The following is a 22,386-nucleotide window of genomic DNA, read 5'->3' as shown; positions in this document are numbered from 1 at the left end:
CTCTATGGAAGATGTTCAGAAAAAAAATTCCATAAAATTTCAAAAAGCAAAGTTGAATTTGCCAGTACCAGCAGCTATTTGCACAGCATTTACATTGTATTAGTTAGTATAAGCACTCCAGAGGTGATTTGAAGTATAGGGGACGAGGTGCCTAGGTTATATGCAAATGCTACACCATTTTATATCAGGTACGTAAGCCTCAGAGGATTTGAGTATGATGGATCCCGAAACCAATGTCCCTGGGGACACGGAGGGCCCACCATATTCTATTTCCCAACTCCACAGAGCTGGTCGGTGGCCGTGCCTTTGAAAGGCGACAGGAATGTGGTACCTAGCCCTATGGTGTCGGTTGGAGGGAGACGGTCTCAGAGCGGTGTGTAGGAGTTGGGTGAGTGGTTCGTAAGGCCTAAGGTAGGTCTCTGGGGCGTCATGAAGGCGAAAGGAGGGCGGTTGGGCCCTCAAGGCATGGAATGGTGGTCGGCCCCGGTGTGGGTGGGGAAGGCCGTCCTGGGGGCGGGGTCTGCGGCGGGCGAGTGCGCGTCGCCACGCCGAGCGTTTCAAAAGCCCAAACCTTCCGCAGGGGCAGCTGAGGGGCGCTGTTCAGCTGCTTTCCGGTACCGGTCGAGACCACCTCTCGCGGGATCAGGGCCCCGCTCGACGGCCGCTCTCCTCTCGACGCGTAGCCGGCGGGGGTCGCCATGGTTCACTTCTTGCACCCAGGCCTCTCGCCCCGGACCATCGTCCCTCCGAACGCTCAGAAGGACGTCCTGGGCTGCGGCGTGGTGCAGGTGAGCACCGGGGAGGGGGAGGGGGGAACGCGAGCCTAGGCGGGACGCCAGGCCCCAGGCGAGCGCGGCGAGTCGTCGGGGACTGTGCTGAGGCACTTGTTGGCTCGTTTGACCGACGCGGGGGTAAAGTCTGAAGAGGCTGAGCCCCTGCCAGGCTTCTGTCTTTTATGGGAAGTGCATGTCGGAGAGGAGTTTTCCCCCCAGGGCGTCCCAGCGTTTGAGCCGAGCGAGCAGACCCTGCGCGGCTGAGAGGAGGAGCGGCGGGATGAGTCCCGCCTCCCGCGTGACCCTGGGCGAGTCCCCTGCTCAGGTCTCTGATGCTCACCTGTGCCTGCGAGGGCGGCAGCTATTTTGCAGGGTGGTGTAAATTTAGACGTAAGTGCTGGGCATGGCTTTAGGCTTGGCTCGTAGTAGACGGTGGCGCTTTTTGTCATGATGCACCCAAATGCCTCAAACTTCGACCGTTCCCCCACGTGTGTTGGGGACCTGTTGCTTCCCAGAGGCTGTGACCTGTCGGTCCCGGGGTCGTTAACAGGAAGACCTTCTGAGCCCGGCGGGGGGAACTGGAACCCCGAAGACTGAACTTCCTTAAATTCCACGTGTTTGTTTCCCCCTCTTTTCCCTCGGAATGCCTGTTAGACTAAATTGAGCAAAATGCAAACCAAAAGAGTTTGTATTTGGCGCCTACTGTGTGTCAGGTATTGCATTTCTAGAGTAATCTCGGATTTTTTGGTAGGCATTTTACTGGTGTATAGGGAAATTGAGAACCCTTCCTTGACTTGCTCATGATCTGGAACCTGACATCAGTTGTTCTGATGTCAGACTCCATGTTCTACAACATCCCAAGGGCTACCGCTCTTAAAACTCAAAATCTAACGAACGCTTAACCCACAATTAGTATGGGGGGGTAAGGAAATATCCTGATTGAGGTTGTACTTTACACGCTGACGCCGTGTTGGCTTTTGTGCCCTTCAAAGATCTAGCCTGTATTCCTGTAGACCCTTTTGGACTCACTTTTAAAAGCTGCCTAAATAATTTGTAAATTTGTTTGTAGCTAATGGAAAAGCTGCGTTTTTAATGTATGTACTAGCACAGTGTGTCAAGCACATTTTTTGTTGGCGCTGACTGGAATTGAAAAACAAGGTTTTCTTTAGAAAAGTGATCAGACTAATCCATTTTCTGTCTGGTTCCATACTGTACTATGTACACTCGTTTTTTTGGTTAAGATTTTATTCTTAATTAATTTTAAAAGTTGTACAGTGCATGAATACTTTTCCTTTAGATATATTTCTCTATGCTGTTTTTAATTTTATTTAGCAGTGTTTTGTAGTTTTTGGTGGAAAGGTCTTTTACGTATTTTGTTAAATTTATCCCTGTTTTTGATAGTACTGTAAATATTTTTTAAAAGTTTATAATTTGGGGGGGGTATATTGATCTTGTATCCTACAACTTTGCTAAAGCCACCTATTTTCTCCAGTTTTTTTAAGATTTCTTAAGATTTTCTTTACAATCTGTCATCTGCAAATAAAGACAGCTTTACTTATTCCCTTCCAGTCTGTTCTTTTTCTTTTCTTTTTTTTAAAATGCATTTTCTAGGACCTTTTGTAGAATGTAGAAGTGGTGAGAATAGACATCTTTGTATTGTTCTAGATCTTTCACCTCCTAGTATGATACTGGCTACAGGTTTTTCCGTTAGATGCCCTTTGTCAAATTAAGGAATTTTTCTTCTATTCCTAGTTTGCTGAGTTTTTTTGTTTTTGTTTTTTTAAATCATGAATGTGTGTTGAATTTTGTTAAATGCTTTTTCAGCATTTAATAAGATGTTTTTGTTCTTTATTGTGTTAATGTGGTGAATTTTATTGATTGTGAATTTAACTTTACATTCTAGGAATAAACACCACCTGGTCATGATGTATTATTTTTATATATTGAAGAATTCTGTTGCTAATATTTTTGAAATATTATTTATGTCCATGTTTATGAGGGAAATTGCTCTTTAGAAATATTTTATCTGGGAATTCCCTGGTGGTCCAGTGGTTAGGACTCTGTGCTTTCACTGCTGTGGGCCCGGGTTTGATCCCTGGTCGAGGAACTAAGATCCCACAAGCCACGCGGCACGGGCAAAAAAAAAAAAAAAAATGTATCTGTTTAGTATCTAGATAATGTTGGCCTTAAAATATGAGTTGGGAAGTGTTCCCTATTCAGTTTTTTGAGTTTGTGGGATATTGGTATTATTTATTCCTTAGATGTTTAACAGAATTCACCAGTGAAGCCGTTGAGACTTTAATTTCTTTGGGGGATTTTTTTTTTTTTAATTTTTATTTTATATTGGACTATAGTTGATTTACAATGTTGTGTTAGTTTCAGGTGTACAGCAAAGTGATTCAATTATACATATACATGTATCTATTCTTTTTCAAATTCTTTTCCCCTTTAGGTTATTACAGAATATATTGAGCAGAGTTTCCTGTGCTATACAGTAGGTCCTTGTTGGTTATCTATTTTAAATATAGTAGTGTGTTATGTCAATCCTAAACTCCCAATTTATCCCTCCCCCCTGAGGGAAGGTTTTAAACTATATCTACTTCATGGGGGAAATGCTCATAAATTTTGATATATTGTTAAAAATATTTTATAATTACTGTTAAGAGTCCTTCTTTGACCCATAGGATATTTAGAAGTGTACTGCCTAATTCCCAAATAGTTGGGGATATTCCACATATCTTTTTGTTTAATGCAAATACATTGTTGTCAGAAAACATGCTCTATGATTTCAGTCCATTTATATTTACTGAGATTTGTTTTATGGCTCAGATATGATCTATCTTGGTGTATGTTCATGTGCACTTAAAAGGAGTATGTGTTCTGTAGTTGGGTATAGTATTCTATGAATGTCAGGTCAAGTTGATTGAGAATGTTAATCTATATTCTTTTTTTTTTTTTTTGGCCACGCAGTGTGTCATGCAGGATCTTAGTTCCCCTACCAGGGATCCAACCTGTGCCCCCTGCAGTGGAAGCGCAGAGTCCTAACCACTGGACTGCCAGGGATTTCCCAGTGTTAATCTATATTCTTATTCATTTTCCGTCTACTTGTTTTTATCAGTTGCTGAAGACAAGTGTTAATTTCCAACTGTAATTGTCGATTTTTCTTTTTATCCTTTCAGTTTTTACTTTATGAATTTTGAAGTTGTTAGTAAGTGCATATACATTAGGAATTATGTCTTCTTGATGAAGTGATCCTTTTATCATTATGAAATGTCCATCTTGATTTCTGATAATATTCTTTTCCTGAAATTAACATAGTTACTCCAGTGTCCTTATGATTATTGTTTGTTAAACAACCCTGTGTTGTTTAAAGCCCATCTCTTGTAAACAGCAGGCTTGCTTTTTTAATCCAGTTTGACAATCTGTGCCTTTTAAATTAGAGTAAATATAATTATCAAAATTGTTGTGTTTAAGTTGCTGTTTGTGTTCTATTTGTCCTATGTGTTTGTTGTTGTGTTTCTCCTTTGCCTGGCTTCTTTTCAATTGAGTATATACATATATTTTTTTTGGCCGTGCTGCGCAGCTTGCGGGACCTTAGTTCTGCGACCAGGGATTGAATTTGCACCCTCAGAAATGAAAGTACGGAGTCCTAACCGCTGGACTGCCAGGGAATTCCCTCAGTTGAGTATTTTTAAAGTTTCATTTTATCTCTTCTGTTGACTTACTAGTTCTGTTCCTCTCCTTTCCCACCCCCCCACACTCTCTTTAATGGTCACTCAGATAGCAGTTTTTTAAATGTGGACTCAAGACTTCTGGGGTCTCTAAGACTGCATTCTCTTTCATTAAGCCACACATTAATGAAATTTGCAAAAATGTAAAACAGTGCTGCCGTTGTCACTAAACTTTTAAAAATTCTTTTTGAAAATATAGCTGTTTTAAAAAAATGTTCTTTCTTGGGAATTCCCTGGACGTCCAGTGGTTAGGACTTGGTTCTTTCACTGCTGAGGCCAGGGTTCAATCCCTGGTCTGGGAACTAATATCCTGCAAGCCACGCGGTGTGGCCAAAAAAAAAAAAATGTTCTTTGTGTCAACATTTGATTTTTTTTTAACTTTCATTATTTCTAAATGAATTAATACATATTTTAAAGATTTCTTAGTTTTAATGCAGTAAATGTTGATAGATGTAATACAATTTTTAAGAGTATAAAGGGGTCCTAAGTTTGAGAGTCACAGCTCCAGGTTTTAAAATATACACGTTTGACTTACCACAGTCTACTTTTAAATATATCGCTTCACCTTACAACAGTATTTTCATTTTCTCCCCTCTTTCCTGTACTTTGCACTTTTGAAATAATACATTTTACTTCTCCATGTTAGAAATTGCACAATATATTGTTTTTACTTTTTCTTTGATCAATCAGTTATTTCTTAAAAGAATTAGGAAATAAGAAAAAAAGTCTGAAAATATCTTTATTTTACCTTTATTTCTGAAAGATATTTTCATTGCGCTTAGTTTTTCTTTTTTTTTGATATTTATTTATTTATTTGGCTACACTGGATCTTAGTTGTGGTATGCAGGATCTTTGTTGTGGCGTGCGAGATCTTTAGTTGTGGCATTCGAACTCTTAGTTGCAGCATGTGGAATCTAGTTCCCTGACCAAGGATCAAACCTGGACCCCCTGCATTGGGAGCCTGGAGTCTTAACTGCTGGCCCACCAGGGAAGTCCCTAAAAATGTTATTTCATTGTCTTCTGGCTAGTATTGCTTCTGATGAAAATTCAGTGGTCATACTTCTTTTTTTTTAAAAACTGTGTCCACATTACCTCTGGTTCCCCCCCTCCCCAAGTCTTAAGGTTTTTCTCTTTATTGTTGGTTTCTAGACATTTATTATGTTGTGGTATCTTTTGTTTATTTCACTTTGGGTCCATTTTTGCTTCTGGGATCAGTGGGTTTATATTTTGTATCTAATGTCAATATTTTTTGACTTTTTAAAAAAGAAAGCTATTAAGTTTATTGTTCTTTGTACCTGGTGAATTAACTGTGTAATTCAATAAATATTAAACTGTAAAATAATTTCATAGATTCCAAGTATAGGACATTGTCCTCCTTGACCATTATTTCTTAAAATATTTTTTCTTCCCCAGTAACTCCTCTCTTCTAGAGTTTCAATTATACATTTGTATTAAACTGCTTAAGATTGTCCCTTGGGGTTCTGTGCTTCTCCACTTTTTTTTCCCCCAGACTTTTTCTGTTTCAGTTTAGATAGTTTCTATTGCACTACCTTCAACTTCACTTATCTTTAATTTTGTAGTATCTAATCTGTTGATAATATCATCTAATGTGTTGTTTACATTAAATAATGTATTTTTCAACTCTGGAAGTTCCATTTGGGTCTTTTTCAGATCTTGCACTTCTCTGTTGAGATTGCATATTTATTCCCTCATTATATTCATATTCTCCTCTATATCCATGAATTATAATATCTGTTTTAAAGTTTTTGTCTGCTAATTATGTTATTTCGGGGTTCCTTCCTCCTTCCCTCCCTTCCTGGCATTGCGCAGCTTGTGGGATCTCAGTTCCCTGACCAGGGATTGAACCCGCACCCTAGGCAGTGAAAGTGAAAGCATGGAGTCCTAACCACTGGACCTCCAGGGAATTCCCTGGGTCTGTTTCTGTTGACTAATTTTATTTTCTCTCCTGATTCTTACCATATTTTATTGTAAGCTAAACTTTATGGATACTATTGTGTTTAGATTTTTGTTGTCTTCCTGAGTCAGGCCTATATGTGAGGTTTTTAAAACAGATTTTTTTTTTTAGGGGGGACCATGCCTTGTGGCATGTGGGTCCTTAGTTCCCTGATCAGGGATTGTATTCATGCTCCCAGCAGTGGAAGTACATGTTCCTAATCACTGGACCACCAGGGAATTCCCTGAGGTTTTAGTTTTTTAATTTTTGTTCATTTATTTTTTTAAAGATTTATTATTTATTTATTTTTGGCTGCATTGGGTCTTAGTTGCAGCACACACGATCTTCATTGAGTCATGCGGGATCTTTCATTGCGGTGCACGGGCTTCTTTCTAGTTGTGGCATGCAGGTTTTCTCTCTCTAGTTGTGGCACGAAGACTCCAGGGCATGTGGGCTCTGTAGTTTGGGGCACGCGGGCTCTCTTGTTGAGACGCTCGAGCTCAGTAGTTGTGGCATGCGGGCTTAGTTGCCCCTCAGCAGGTGGGATCCTAGTTCCCTGACCAGGGATCGAACCCTGGTCCCCTGCATTAGAAGGCAGATTCTTTACCACTGGATCGCCGGGGAAGTCCCCCCTGAGGTTTTTAAAGTGCTATTGTAGGGACTTCCCTGGCAGTCCAGCAGTTAAGACCCTGCGCTCCCAAGCACAGGGGGCACGGGTTTGATCCGTGTTCGGGGAACTAAGATCTCGCATGCCCCATGGTGTGGCCAAAAATCAAATCAAAACAAAACAAAAATGCTATTGTAAATTTTTTAAATTTAATTTTCCAATTAATTGTTGGTTGTATATAAAATGCAGCTTTTTGTTTGTTTTGTTTTTTTACCTTGTACCCATTAAAACATGTTCATTAGGAGAGTTATATAGTACTGTTTATATTTTAGAAATGATGAGTCTAAACTCTAGGTAGAGGTGGATTGGAAAAGGATTAAGAGTGAAAGTAGAGAAACTAATTTCGAGTTTTTTAGTATTCTAGGAAAGATATGATAGTGACTTGGATTAGAAATTAGTAGTGGAGCTAGAAAGAAGGGGATGAACTAGAAATTTATTTGGGAGGTTTAACAGTCATACTCACAGCAGGAAATAGATGACACACTCAGAATAGGGGTAATTTAATGAGAGTTTAATTAAGGGACTACTTCCAAAGATAAGGGACAGGTATGGAAAACCACAATAATATACTACTCAATGTCCAGTAACAGTAGCTATTGCCACCCCTAGGCCCAAAGGACCTCTCAGAAGGAATATCTTAGTTCATTTGGGCCGCTATAACTAAAATACTGTAGACTGGGTGACTTATAAACAACATAAATTTATTTCTCACTGTTCTGGAAGCTAGGAAGTCCAAGATCAAGGTGCTGGGGGATTTTGTGTCTGGTGAGAGCCCAATTCCTGGTTCATATACATCTTTTTGCTGTGTTCTCACATGGCAGAAGGGACAAGGGAACTCTCTGGGGTCTCTCTTACAGGGGCACTAATTCCATTCAGTGAGGGCTTCACCCTTGTGACCTAATGACTTCCTGAGGTTCCTCCCTCCAAACATCATCAAATTAGAGGTTAGATTTCAACATAAGAATTTTGGGGGGACTTTCCTGATGGTGCAGTGGTTAAGACTCCACGCTCCCAATGCAGGAGGCCTGGGTTCAATTCCTGGTCAGGGAACTAGATCCCGCATGCTGCAACTAAGAGCCTGCATGCCGCAAGTGAAGATCCCACTGGCCTCAACTGAAGATCTCACATGCGGAACTAAAGATCCCGCATGCTGTAATGAAGATCTTGCAGGCGGCAATGAAGATCCCGCATGCCATAAGTAAGACCTGTTGCAGCCAAATAAATAAATAAATATTAAAAAAAAAGAACTTCAGAAGAATGCAAACATTTAGTCAGTAGCAAGGAGAGAGGACTGATTTTAGAGGAGTGATAAGGGAGACATAGCCAGCCCAGGGTACTTTAAAAGAGGAAGAGCTGGGGAAATTATCTGTAGTGATTCCACACAAGTCACCTCAGAGTAGAGGTAGAGAAGATTAAGGACTGGGTCTGGGTGTGAGGTAGGTAGCAAATGGAAGATGTCTGGCACAAGTAGAACCAACAGGATTTGCGAACTTATTGGATGTCTGTCTCGTGTGGGATGTTGATTAAGGATAAGGAAATGTCAGTAAAGATTAAGCAGCTGAATAGATGTGATGCTGTTCACTGAGTAGGGAAAGACTGGGGAAGTTCAGTTTCATACATGGTGAGTTTGAAGTATTTGTGGCACAGTTAAGTGGATATGTCAAGGAGACAACTGGTTATCTAACACTGTGGCTTAAAGAGAGATCTGACCTGGAGGTAGTAATCTAGAATTCATTGGATTTATAGATAATATTTAGAATCATGTAATCAGTAGTTAGATATTATAGAGGCAGAGTCATTAGTCATTAGTGGTCTTGGTGGGAAATCAATCTCTAAAACATGCTACTGATTTATAAAACAAAAACAAGTAACAGAATACTGTAGTATAATTCTATTTATATAAAGTTCAAAAACATGCAGAGCTAAACAGTATTCAGGATAATGATTACCTCTGGGTGAAGGGATGAGAAGTAGCATCAGGGAAGGGTGTATAAGGAACTTCAAAACTTTGGTATATTCTATTTAAGCTATGTGGTGAATACAAGAATGTTTTAAAAATATTTATATATATATATTTTTTACTGTGTTCAAGTTCTTTTTATTTTTTATTATTTATTTATTTTTAACATCTTTATTGGAGTATAATTGCTTTACAATGGTGTGTTAGTTTCTGCTTTATAACAAAGTGGATCAGCTATACATATACATATATCCCCATATCTAAAAATATTTATATTGTTTTATATTTTATATTATTTAAATATTTTACATATGTTCTAAACATCTTTTATATGGATTTAATCTTTACTGTATTTAAAAAATATATTTGTTTGGTTGTGCTGGGTCTTTCGTTGCACCACATGGGCTCCTTAGTTGTGGCATGTGAACTCTTAGTTGCAGCATGCATGTGGGATCTAGTTCCCTGGCAGGGATTGAACCCGGGCCCCCTGCATTGAGAGCACGGAGTCTTAACCACTGCGCCACCAGGGAAGTCCCCTTTACTGCATTTTAAAAATGAGGCTGCCATGTCCAATAATATGGCAAATAATGTCATAAAGTGTTAAAAGGAAATATTCTGGATAAAATGTAACAAACACTTTCCAATGCAAACTAAGGAAAATCCCCAACATCCCCACCCAATTCAAAGAAGCTGGAAATCACCACTGTAAGCAGGCCCTAAAATAACCAAAGATTAGAGACTAGACCTTTGCCAAAAGCTGGTGGGAAGTTTGAATGGAGACTGTGAACTGTAATATATACATATATATATATGTATATGTAAACATGGGTTAACAAAGGCTGGTCATACTTCAGTGAAATGGTAGGTCTAAAAAAATCTGCTTATGGGAAAGGGAAACAGGGAAGCTTGTCAGTTTTGGCTTGGATTTTGAGTGAGAAAAATATGTCCTAAAAATTTGCTATCACAGGTCTGTCCTCATACAGACTAAGGGTTTTAACTGACATTTCTAGCTTGGTTCAGGAAATGTGTAGCTGAGAAATTATCAAAATGGCCCCTGGTGATGCCCCTAAGTAAGTAGCATTTAGCATAATCTCTCTGATGTGACGTATCTTCTACCCAGGCTTCACAGGAGTCTACAGTAAACTCTCACTAGAGATTAGCTCATGGACTTCCCTGGCAGTCCAGTGGTTAAGACTCTGCGCTCCCAATGCAGGGGGCACGGGTTCGATCCCTGGTTGGGGAACTAAGATCCTGTATGCCGTGATGCGTGGCCTAAAAAAAAAAAAAAAAAAAAAAAAAATTAGCTCACAATCTTAAATTATAAAACATGAACCTCTATGATTGAGAATCAACAGAGGGACTTCCCTGGCAGTCCAGTGGTTAAGACTTCGCCTTCCAATGCAGGGGGTGCAGGTTCAATCCCTGGTCAGGGAGCTAAGATCCCACATGCCTCACAGCCAAAAAACCAAAGCGTAAAGCAGAAGCAATATTGTAACAAATTTAATAAAGACTTTAAAAATGGTCCACATTAAAAAAAAAAAATCTTAAAAAAAAAAATCAACAGAATCAATAACTAACAGAATTAGATTCCCAGAGACTTCAGAAAATGGTATTATTGAAACAGTATAAAATAAGTGTATATAAAATTTATTAAAGAAATAAAAGATGAAATAAAAATGAAAGAAGAACAATATACAATTAGACAGTGAAGAAAGAACTAAATGCCACAGAATAAAGAAATAGTAACCTGGAAGATAGATCTACAGAAATTACCCACACGAAGCATAATTTTCATTTTCACATGGGCATATGAACCAATTCTGGGTATGAGACCCAAGTAGAAGTCTGCTGAGACTGTTTCAGGGAATTTTTTTGCTTCCTTGTCTCCTTTCTGACATGAATTCTGACATGGCGAGGATTTGGAGCAGTTGAAACTCTCATATGTTCTTTTGGGAATGCAAAATAGTACAGCCACATTGTAAGAACAGGTTAGCACTTTCTTATGTAAAGTTAAATACATGGTTAACACGTAGGAAGTGTTGAATCCTAGGGACCCAGGAATCCCATTTTTAGGTAACTACCCAAGAAAAATGAAAACTATGTTCCCACAAAACTTTGTGAATAGTTATAGCAGCTTTATTCAAAATTGTCAAAAACTTCAAGTAATCCAAATGCCCTTCAGTTGGTGAATAAAGAAATTGTGGTATATTCATTGCAGTGGAATACTTCTCAGCAATAAAAAGGAACAAATTACAAAAACATGCAGCAACACAGATGAATCTGTGTTAAATGCATTATGCAAAATGAAAGATGTCAGATTCAAAAGGCCCAATTACTTAATGATTCTATTTATATGACATTTTGGAGAAGGCAGAACACTGGGGACAGAACGAAGATAAGTGGTTGCTTGGGGTTGGTGGGAGGGATTGTCTGCAAAGGGACACTAGAGAATTTTTTGGGTCATGGAACTGTTCTATATCTTTATTATGGTGGTAGTACACGACTATATGCATCAGTCAAAACTCGTTGAACTAACTGTACACCAAAAAGTAATTTTTTTGCTATATGTAAGTTATACCGCAGTTAAAAGAAAAACAAAAATGAATAACAGGATAGTGATTACAGCGTGCAGAGTAAGCTTACTGAAGAAATGTGGTTGAAGAGGATGTGGGGGTCAACAGAAGGCTTTTGTTTTTAAGGCAAATAATAGAGCATAAATTGTATGTTAAGAGTGATCCAGAGGCTTCCCTGGTGGCACAGTGGTTAAGAATCCGCCTGCCAATGCCGGGGACACGGGTTCGAGCCCTGGTCTGGGAAGATCCCACATGCTGCAGAGAAACTAAGCCCGTGCGCCACAACTGCTGAGCCTGTGCTCTAGAACCCATGAGCCACAACTACTGAACCCATGTGCCACAACTGCTGAAGCCCGCGTGCCACAACTACTGAGGCCCGTGTGCCTAGAGCCCGTGCTCCGCAACAAGAGAAACCACCGCAATGAGAAGCCCACACACCACAATGAAGAGAAACCCCCGCTCACCGCAACTAGAGAAAGCCCACCACAGCAATGAAGACCCAATGTAGCCAAAAATAAATAAATTTATTTAAAAAAAAAAAAAAAAGGGTGATCCATTTGATGGGAATTTCCTGGTGGTCCAGAGGTTAGGACTTTGTGCTTTCACTGCCTGGACTCAGGTTCAGTCCCTGCTCAGGGAACTAAGATCCCACAAGCTGTGTGGCCTGGCCAAAAAAGAAAAAGAATGATCCATTTGAGAAGGAGAGTTTGAAGATGTGCATGAATGAAGAAATAACAGGAGGGGCCAAGGCAGGAGGGACGAAATCCAGCCAGCACACGTGGAAGTGTTGGTCTTTGCAAGGAGGTACATGTTTTCCATATAAGAGGAGACCAAGGAAAAGATGCATGCAGTTCCAAACTAAATTTGATGGTGAGGTGTCTTCATTTTTCTCACTGAAGTGAGTCAGATTCTGTTACCAGCATGAAATGGGTTTGAGGAACAAGTAGAAGGCATGAAATAATTCTTGCCCCATGGTGAGAAAGTGCCCTGTCTAAAGAGACCTTGAAGGATTTCCAGCTACTGAGGGCTCATTTGAAGTTAATGTTTATGAATTTTCCATGACATACTATGTTGTGTGACTCTTCCCCTCTTCTTTTTTAAAAAAATATTTATTTATTTATTTTTGGCTGTGTCGAGTCTTAGTTGTGGCACGCAGGGTCTTCACTGAGGCATGTGGGATCTTTCATTGTGGTGCACGGGCTTCTATCTAGTTGTGGCCTGCAGGCTCCAGGGTGCGTGGACTCTGTAGTTTGGGGCACGTGAGCTCTGTAGTTTGGGATACGTGGGCTCTAGTTGAGGTGTGCGAGCTCAGTAGTTGTGGCGCGTGGGCTTAATTGCCCCGTGGCATGTGGGATCTTAGTTCCCTGACCAGGGATCGAACCCAGGTCTCCTGCATTGTAAGGTGTATTCTTTACCACTGGACCACCAGGGAAGTCCCCTCTTCCCCTCTTCATAGATGATGAGCTGCTGAGTGTTGCCATGAAAAAGGTGAATAGTAAAGTTCTTCCAGGAGAATGTCTTAGAGTGTAATGGAGGAGAGGGAACAAGGAGTTGAGGATATTTGTAAAGGAGTAATTTATACTTCGGACTGTGGAGGGAATTTAATCAGTTAAAAGTGAGGTGGAGGTCAGTGAATGTATTGCATGTTGAAACCTTTGACAAAAATGCAATCTCTGGCTTATCACTCTCTCTTCATGTCTGAGTGCCATACCTTTCAAATATATATTTTTAAAAGTTATTTATTTATTTATTTATTTGGCTGCACTGGGTCGTAGTTGCGGCATGTGGGATCTGTAGTTGCAACATGCGAACTCTTAGTTGAGGCATGTGGGATCTAGTTCCCTGACCAGGGATCGAACCCAGGGCCCCTGCATTGGGAGCATGGAGTCCTAGCCACTGGACCACCAGGAAGTCCCTCAAATATTTGTAGAATGAACAAATGCCCGTGTCTTAGAGAAGATGTCTTACATCTGTCATTTCTAATTCTTCTACAGCCTCCTGGGTATAGCAACCTTTTACAGTGTGAACACTTAATGAGGGTGGGAATAGGCAGGCATTCTTATCCTCTGGCATGTAGTAATCATTCAGTAAATTCTGTTGGATGAATGGCCATGTGATTTCTGCTTGATTAGTCCCTTATGTTGTATGAAATTGTCAGATTTATTGGATGTATTCCACACTAAACTGTTAGCTCCAAAAGGATTAGAACTATATCTTACTCATCCCTGTATTTTCAGTGGCTGGCACAGAACAGGAGATAAGTGAAGGGTTGAGAGAACTTAATTTTTTTTAAAGATACAACAGAAGCTACAACAGATAAAAGTCTTCCATTCAGTTAATAGTTGGAATAAGGTAGTTTCATTACATATAAATCATTAGAGTGAGGAAAATGTATCTTAAGATATCCTCATTAAGTAGTTTGATATATGGCATGACCACTCCTATGTTGTATTTTTATAGATGTGTTCTAACAAATTTGTTTGGGGGTTTGTTTGCTAGGAGGAGGCATCTCCCTACTCTTTGGTCAACATCTGCCTGAACGTCCTGGTTGCTAACCTGGAGAAATTGTGTTCTGAAAGATCTGATGGAACACTTTGTCTTCCGGAGCATTGGAGTTTCCCTCAGGAGTTAGCTGATCAATTCGTTGGGGTCATGACTTGGCAAGGTAATGATAAGGCTCCTTTATAGTGTACTTTTATAGCACTTTACTATTTGCAAAGCACTTTCACATATAATTCCTGTTTTGCTCCTCACAACAACCTGGTGAGAAATATAGAAGTTATTCCCATTTTATTTGTGTGGAGGTTGATTCTCCAAATCTTTCTGGGATCCCTTGATGGAAATTGTCTTGCATCTAGGCTTGCCCTGCTGTTGCTATAGTCTCATCTCCCATTCTTTTCTTTGTGAATATGAACCTTTAAATTTTTTTCCTTTACCTCCTGTTGTAGTGGAGCTTTCAAAGAGCTATGTTTAATTTGTGATGTTACAGTTTTTTCTTAATGAAAATTTTTTGGGGGTAACACATTATTGAGATAAAATTCACACACTCTATAATTCATCCATTTAAAGTATACAATTCAGTTATTTTTTTTAGTATATTCACAGATTCGTGCAGCCATCATCACAGTCAATTTTCATCACCTTAAAAAAAAATCTCCTTATCCATCCCACCTTAATTTTAAGCAGTCATAATCTACTTTCTACCTGTATGGATTTGCCTTTTCTGAACATTTAATATAAATGGAATCATTCAACATGTGGCCTCTTGTGTCTGGCTTCTTTCACTCAACATAGTATTGTCAAGGTTCATCCATGTTGTAACATCAATCACTACTGAATTTTTATGGCTGCATAATATTCCACTGTATTGATATACCCCTTTTTGTTCATTTCTCAGTTGAACATTGGGTTGTTTTTACATTTTGGCTATTATAAATAATGCTACTATAAACATTAGTGTACACATTTGTGTGTGGGCATATGTTTTTATTTCTTTTGGGTGTATACCCAGGAGTGGAATTGCTGGATTAAATGGTAGCTCTGTGTTTAACTTTTTGAGAAACTTCCAAACTCTTTTCCAAAGTGGCTGCACCATTTTATGTTCCCACCAGCAGTGTTACAAGAGTTCAAATTTCTCCACATCCTCACCAAAACTTGTTATCTGACTTTCTGATAGCCATCCTGGTGGATGTGAAATGGCATCTATTGTGATTTTGATTTGCATTTCCCTAGTGGCTAATCATATTGAGCATTTTTTCATGTCCTTGATGGCCATTTGTTTATTCTCTTTGGAGAAAGCTCTATTCAGATTTTTTGCCTATTTCTTATTAGGTTATTTGTCTTTTATTATTGAGTTGTAAGATATGTCCCTCATCAAACATGGTTTTCAGTTATTTTCTCCCATTTCTATAGATTGTCTTTTCACTTTGTTGATAGTGTCCTTTTACTCACAAAAGTTTTTAATTTTGATGAAGTCCAATTTATCTTTTGTTGCTTATGCTTTTGGTATCATATCTAAGAATCCATTGCCAAAGCCATTGCGAAGTCCTAAAGATTTTACACCTATCTTTTCTTTTAAGAGTTTCATTGCTTTCACTCTTATGTTTAGTACTTTGGTCCATTTGGAAATAATTTTTGGCATGAGGTGTAAGGGTCCAGCTTCATTATTTTGCATGTGGCTATACAGTTGTCCCAGCACTATTTGTTAAAAAGACTGTTCTTTTTGTGTTGAATAGTCTTGGCATCCTTGTTGAAAATCAGTTGACCATAGATGTATGGGTTTATTTTTGTACTCTCAATTCTATTCCATTGATCGATGTGTCTATCCTTATGTCAGTACCAAGTAGCTTGATTACTGTTTGCTTTGTAGTGAGTTTTGAGATTGGTGTGAGTCTTCCAACTTTGTTCACCTTTTTCAGGATTGTTTTGGTTATTCTGGGTTTCTGATATTTCCATGTGAATTTGAGAATTGACTTGTCAATTTCTACAAACAGTTCAGCTGGGATTTGAATAGGAATTGCATCAAATATGTATAATCAATTTGGGGATTATTGCCATCCTAACAGCATTAAGTCTTTTGATCCATGAATATGATGTCTTTCTATTTATTTAGATTATCTTTAGTTATTTTCACCAATGTTTTACCATCTTAACAATCTGAAATCCTTAAAACATGAGCATGGGAGAGCTTTCTATTTATTTAAAATAGATCTTTAATTTATTTCAACAATGTTTTCTAATTTATGGGTATAAGTTTACATCTTTGTTAAATTTATTTCTAAGTATTTTATTCTTGATGCAGTTACACAATTGCTTTCTTAATTTCATTTTTGGATTGTTCATTTTTAGTGTACAGAAATACAATTGATTTTTTAAAATTATTTTTAAAATTTTTATTAGGCTGTGCTGTGCGGCATATAGGATCTTAGTTCCCCAGCCAGGGATCAAACCCGTGCCCCCTGCATTGAAAGCATGGAGTCTTAACCTCTGGACCACCAGGGAAGTCCCTACAATTAATTTTTTATGTTAATCATATACCCTGGAAACTTGCTGAATTAATTTATGCATTCTAATTGTTTAAAGAATTTTTTAGAATTTTCTGTATACAAGATCATGTCATCTGCAAATGGAAATAGTTTTACTTCTTCCTTTCCAATTTGGATGCCTTTTATTTGATTTTCTTGTCCAACTTCCCTAGCTAGAACCTCCAGTACAAAGTTGAAGTACTGAAACATTCACCCTTTTCTTTTCCTGATCTTAGGGGGAAAGCATCTAGTCTTTTACCATTAAGAATGATGTTAGCTTTGGGTTTTTTGTAATTGCCCTTAACAGGCTGAGGAGGTTGCCTTCTATTTTAGTTTGTTGAATGTATTCATCAGGAAGAGAGTGTTAGCTTTTTCTGCATTTGTTGAAATGTTCACGTGGGTTTTGTTTTTTATTCTTTTAATGTGGTATATTACATTAATTTGCTTTTGGATGTTAATCAATCCATGCTTTTCTGGGATAAATCTCACTTGGTCACATTGTATAAATCTTTTTGTATATTACTAGATTCAGTTTGCTGGTAATTTGATGAAGATTTTTGCATCCATAATTTTAAAGGATTTTGGTCTGTGATATTCTGTTCTTGTGATCTCTTTATATGGATTTTTGGCATCAGGATAAAACTGGCCTCAATGAATTGGGAGGTGTTCTCTCTTTTTTGTTAGAGGAGTTTGTGAAGAATTGGTATGTATTCTTCTTTAAATGTTTGGTAGAATTAAACAGTGAGGCCCTCTTGGCCTCTTTCTGTGGATAGTTTTTTGATGATGAATTCAATCTATTTACTTGTTATAGGTCTATTCATATTGTCTGTTTCTTCTTCAGTAGCTTTGGTAGTTTGTGTTATTCTGTGAACTTACCCATTTAATTTAAATTATCTGATTTATCAGCATACAGTCTGTTCATGATATTTTTTTACAATTCATTTTATTTTTGCAAGGTCAGTAGTTCTGTCCCTTTCAGTTCTCATTCTAGAAATTTGACTTCTCTTTTTTTCTTGGTCAGTTGAGCTAAGTTTTGTCAATTTTGTTGATCTTTTCAAAAGCCATCTTTTGATTTCATTGATTTTTTTTTTTTACTTTTTTTTCTTTTCTGTCCTCCATTTCATTAATTCTCATTATAATTTTTATTATTTCCTTCCTCCTGCTCATTTTGTGTTTGGTTTGCTTTTCTTTTTCCTGTGTCTTAAGGTAGAAATTTAGGTTATTGGTTTGAGAGCTTCTTTTTTAAATATATGCAATTAGAGCTATAAATTTCCTTCAAGCACTGCTTTAGCTGCATCCTGTAAGTTTTTGTATGTTGTCTTTATTTTTCATTCATCTCAAATTATTTTCTAATTTTTCCCTTTTGATTTCTTCTTTGACCCACTGGGTTTTAAGGAATATATTGTTTAATTTCCAAATACTTCTGAATTTCAGATTTCTTTGTTATTGATTTTTAAATTCATTTAACTGTACTTTGAGAACATACTTTGTTTTACTTCAGTTTTAAAAAAATTATTGAGATTTGTTTTTTGGCCCAATATATGCTCTATTTTGGAGAATGTTCCAAGTGCATTTGAGAAGACTATATATTCTGCCATTAATGGGTGAGCTGTTCTGTGGATTTGTGTTAGATCTAGTTGGTTTATAATTGTTTTAATCTCCTATTTCATCATCAATCTTTTGTAGTTTTTCTGTATAGAAAATAGTTTTTTAATCCTTTTTGTTATTTATGCTAAATGGTATATACATGTACTTTTTTTTTTTTTTTTAACATGTACTTTTAAAATACATTGTTGGGACTTCCCTGGTGGCACGGTGGTTAAGAATCTGCCTGCCAATGCAGGGGACACGGGCTCAAGCCCTGGTCTGGGAAGATCCCACATGCTGCGGAACAGCTAAGCCTGTGTGCCACAACTACTGAGCCCGTGCTCTAGAGCCCATGAGCCACAACTACTTAGCCCGCATGCCACAACTACTTAGCCCGCATGCCACAACTACTGAAGCCTGTGTGCCTAGAGCCTGTGCTCCACAACAAGAGAAGCCACTGCAATGAGAAGCCTGCACACCGCAATGAAGAGCAGCCCCTGGTCACTGCAACTAGAGAAAGCCCGTGTACAGCAACGAAGACCCAATGCAGCCCCCCCAACCCCAAGAAAAAATGCATTGTTGGATTTGATATGCTAATATTTTGTTGAGGTTTTTTTGTTGTTGTTGAGGATTTTTGCATCTGTATTCATGAGAGATATTGGTCTATAGTTTTCTTTCATAGTAGCTCTGTGGTTTGTTTTTTATTTTTTATTTTTTTTTATGTATTCGGTTGCACCAGGTCTTAGTTGCGGCAGGCAGGCTCCTTAGTTGTGGCTTGCAAACTCTTAGTTGCGGCATGCATGTGGGATCTAGTCCCCTGACCAGGGATTGAACCTGAGCCCCCTGCATTGGGAGTGTGGAGTCTTATCCACTGCTCCACCAGGAAAGTCCCAGGTGCTCTGTGGTTCTGGTGTTAGGGTAATGCTGGCCTCAAAGAATGAGTTAGGAGGTATCCCCTGTGCTACTATGCTCTGAAAGAAATTGTAGAGAACTGGTACAATTACTTCCTTAAATGTTTGGTAGAATTCACCAGTGAACCCATCCAGGTGCTTTTTGTTTTGGAAGGTTATTAATTATTGATTCAATTTCTTTAATAGATATAGACCCATTCACATTGTCTATTTCTTTTGTGTGAGTTTTGGTAGATTGTGCCTTTCAAGGATTTGGTCCATTTAATTTAGGTTATCAAACTTGTGGGCATAGAGCTGTTCATAGTATTCCTTTCATATCCTTTTTTTAAAAAATTAATATATTTATTTATTTTTGGCTGCATTGGGTCTTCGTTGCGGTGCATGGGCTTCTCATTGTGGTGGCTTCTCTTGCTGTGGAGCACGGGCTCCAAGAGCACGGGCTTCAGTAGCTGTGGCATGCGGGCTCAGTAGTTGTGGCTCATGGGCTCTAGAGTGCAGGCTCAGTAGTTGTGGCACACGGGCTCAGTAGTTGAGGCACATGGGCCCAGTAGTTGAGGCACACGGGCCCTAGAGTGCAGGCTCAGTAGTTGTGGTGCACAGGCTTAGCTGCTCCGCGGCATGTGGGATCTTCTCAGACCAGGGCTCGAACCCATGTCCCCTGCATTTGCAGGCGGCTTCTCAACCACTGCACCACCAGGGAAGCCCATCATATCCTTTTAATGTCCATGAGATCTGTAGTGATGTCCTCTCTCTCATTTCTGATATTAGTAATTTGTCTCTTTATTTTAGTCTGGCTAGAGTCTTACTGATTTTTTTTAAATTAATTAATTAATTAATTAATTTATTTATGGCTGTGTTGGGTCTTCGTTTCTGTGAGAGGGCTTTCTTCCGTTGCGGCAAGTGGGGGCCACTCTTCATCGCGGTGCGCGGGCCTCTCACTATCGCAGCCTCTCCTGTTGCGGAGCACGGGCTCCAGACGCGCAGGCTCAGTAGCTGTGGCTCACAGGCCCAGCTACTCCGCGGCATGTGGGATCCTCCCAGACCAGGGCTCGAACCTGTGTCCCCTGCATTGGCAGGCAGATTCTCAACCACTGCGCCACCAGGGAAGCCCGAGTCTTACTGATTTTATTGGTCTTGTCAAAGAACCAGCTTATGGTTTTGTTGATTTTCCTTTATTGATCTGAGGTAACATTGGTTTATAACATTATCAGTTTCACATGTACAGAATATATTTCTACTTCTGTGTAGAAATACGGTGTACCCACCACTAAAAATTTAGTTTCCTCTGTCACCATACAGTTGATCCCCTTTACCTGTTTTGCCCTCTCCCCACAACTTCTTCCTGTCTGATAAACACTACTCTGTTTTTTCTATCTACATGTTTCTTTCTGTTTGGTTTAGTTTTCATATTTTGTTTGTTTATATTCCACATAAGAGTGAAATCATACAGTATTTGTCTGTCTCTCTCTGACTTATTTCACTGAGCATAATACCGTCAAGGTCCATCCATGTTGTCAGAAATGCTAAGATTTCATATTGTTTTTAATGGCTGAGTAGTATTCCATTGTATATATTCCACATCTTCTTTATCCATTCATCTGTTGATGGGCACTTAGGTTGTTTCCATATCTTTGTTATTGTAAACAATGCTGCAATGACCATAGGGGTACATGTATCTTTTTGAATTAATGTTTTTGTATTCTTTGGATAACTACCCAGAAGTGGGATGACTAGATTATATAGCAGTTCTATTTGTAATTTTGTGGGACTCTCCATACTGTTTTCCATAGTGACTGCACCAATCTACATTCCCACTAACAGTGTATGAGGGTTCCCACATCCTTGCCAGTACTTATTTCTTGCCATTTTGATAATAGGGTTTTTTTGGTCCATCATTCATCCTCTTTATTTATTTTTTTAATTTTCAAATTTGTATACAAGTTTTAAAGGTTATAGTCCATTTACAGTTATTACAGAATATTGGCTATATTTACTGTGTTGTACAGTACATCTTTGTAGCCTTTTTTACATCAGTAGTTTGTACTTCCCAGTCCCTTACCTCTATTATTGCCCACATACACACACTGGTAATCACTAGTTTGTTCTCTATATCTGTGTGTCTTTTTCTTTTCTGTTATATTCACTAGTTTGTTGTATTTTTTTTAGGTTCCACATATAAGTGATATCATACAGTATTTGTCTTTCTTTGTCTGACTGATTTCACTTAGCATCATGCTTTCTGAATCCATCCATGTTGCTGCAAATGGGCAAATTTTGTTCTGTTTTATGGCTGAGTAGTATTCCATTTTATATAAATATAAATATATAAAATATATAAATATAAAAATTATATATAAAAATGTAATATATAAATATAAATGTTATATATATATATACACACACACACACACACACACATACATATACACACCTTCTTTATCCATTCATCTTTATGTATGTTCCTGTTGCCATTTTCTTAATTATTTTGGGTTTGTTTTTGTAGGTCTTTTTCTCTTTTGTTTCCCGCCTAGAGAAGTTCCTTTAACATTTGTTGTAAGGCTGGTATCCATTCATCTGTTGATGGACACTTCGGTTGCTTCCATATCTTTTTTTTTTTTTTTTAATTTTATTTATTTATTTTTGGCTGCATTGGGTGTTCGTTGCTGCGCATGGGCTTTCTCTGGTTGCATAGAGCAGGAGCTACTCTTTGTTGCAGTGCACGGGCTTCCCATTGTGGTGGCTTCTCTTGTTGTGGAGCACAGGCTCTAGGCATGTGGGCTTCAGTAGTTGTGGCTCGTGGGCTCTAGAGTGCAGGCTCAGTCGTTGTGGTGCACGGGCTTAGTTGCTCCACAGCATGTGAGATCTTCCCGGACCAGACCTCGAACCCCTGTCCCCTGCATTGGCAGGCGGATTCTTCACCACTGCGCCACCAGGGAAGCCCTGCTTCTGTGTCTTGATAGTTGTAAATAATGCTGCTGTGAACACTGGGATGTATGTATCTTTTCAGATTAGTGTTTTCATTTTTTCTTCAGATATATACCCAGGAGTGGAATTGCTGGTCATATGGTAGTTCAGTTTTTTTGAGAAACATCCATGATGTTTTCCACAGTAGCTGTACCAATTTACATTCCCACCCAACAACGTATGAGGGTTCCCTTTTCTCCACATTCTCGCCAACATTTGTTATTTGTGTTCTTTTTGATGAT

The 22,386-nt window shown here is 38.8% G+C and overlaps 1 protein-coding gene across 1 annotated transcript in view; it reads left to right on the top strand.

Annotated features, from left to right (window-relative positions):
- Positions 1-433: 433 nt before the first annotated feature.
- Positions 434-22,386, top strand: part of ZYG11A (zyg-11 family member A, cell cycle regulator) — a 63,908-nt gene continuing 41,955 nt past the window's right edge. Inside the window, exons 1-2 of the mRNA XM_082431239.1 lie at positions 434-788; positions 14,158-14,323. Of these exons, the coding sequence (XP_082287365.1) occupies positions 699-788; positions 14,158-14,323 (256 nt within the window). The 5' untranslated portion in view covers positions 434-698. The remainder of the gene's footprint in view (positions 789-14,157; positions 14,324-22,386) is intronic.

This window comes from Balaenoptera physalus, assembly GCF_965194825.1.
Source record: "Balaenoptera physalus genome assembly, chromosome: 1".
Lineage (NCBI taxonomy): Eukaryota > Metazoa > Chordata > Mammalia > Artiodactyla > Balaenopteridae > Balaenoptera > Balaenoptera physalus.
Note: the sequence above shows the minus strand (reverse complement) of the source record. Positions and strands in the feature narration are given on the sequence as shown.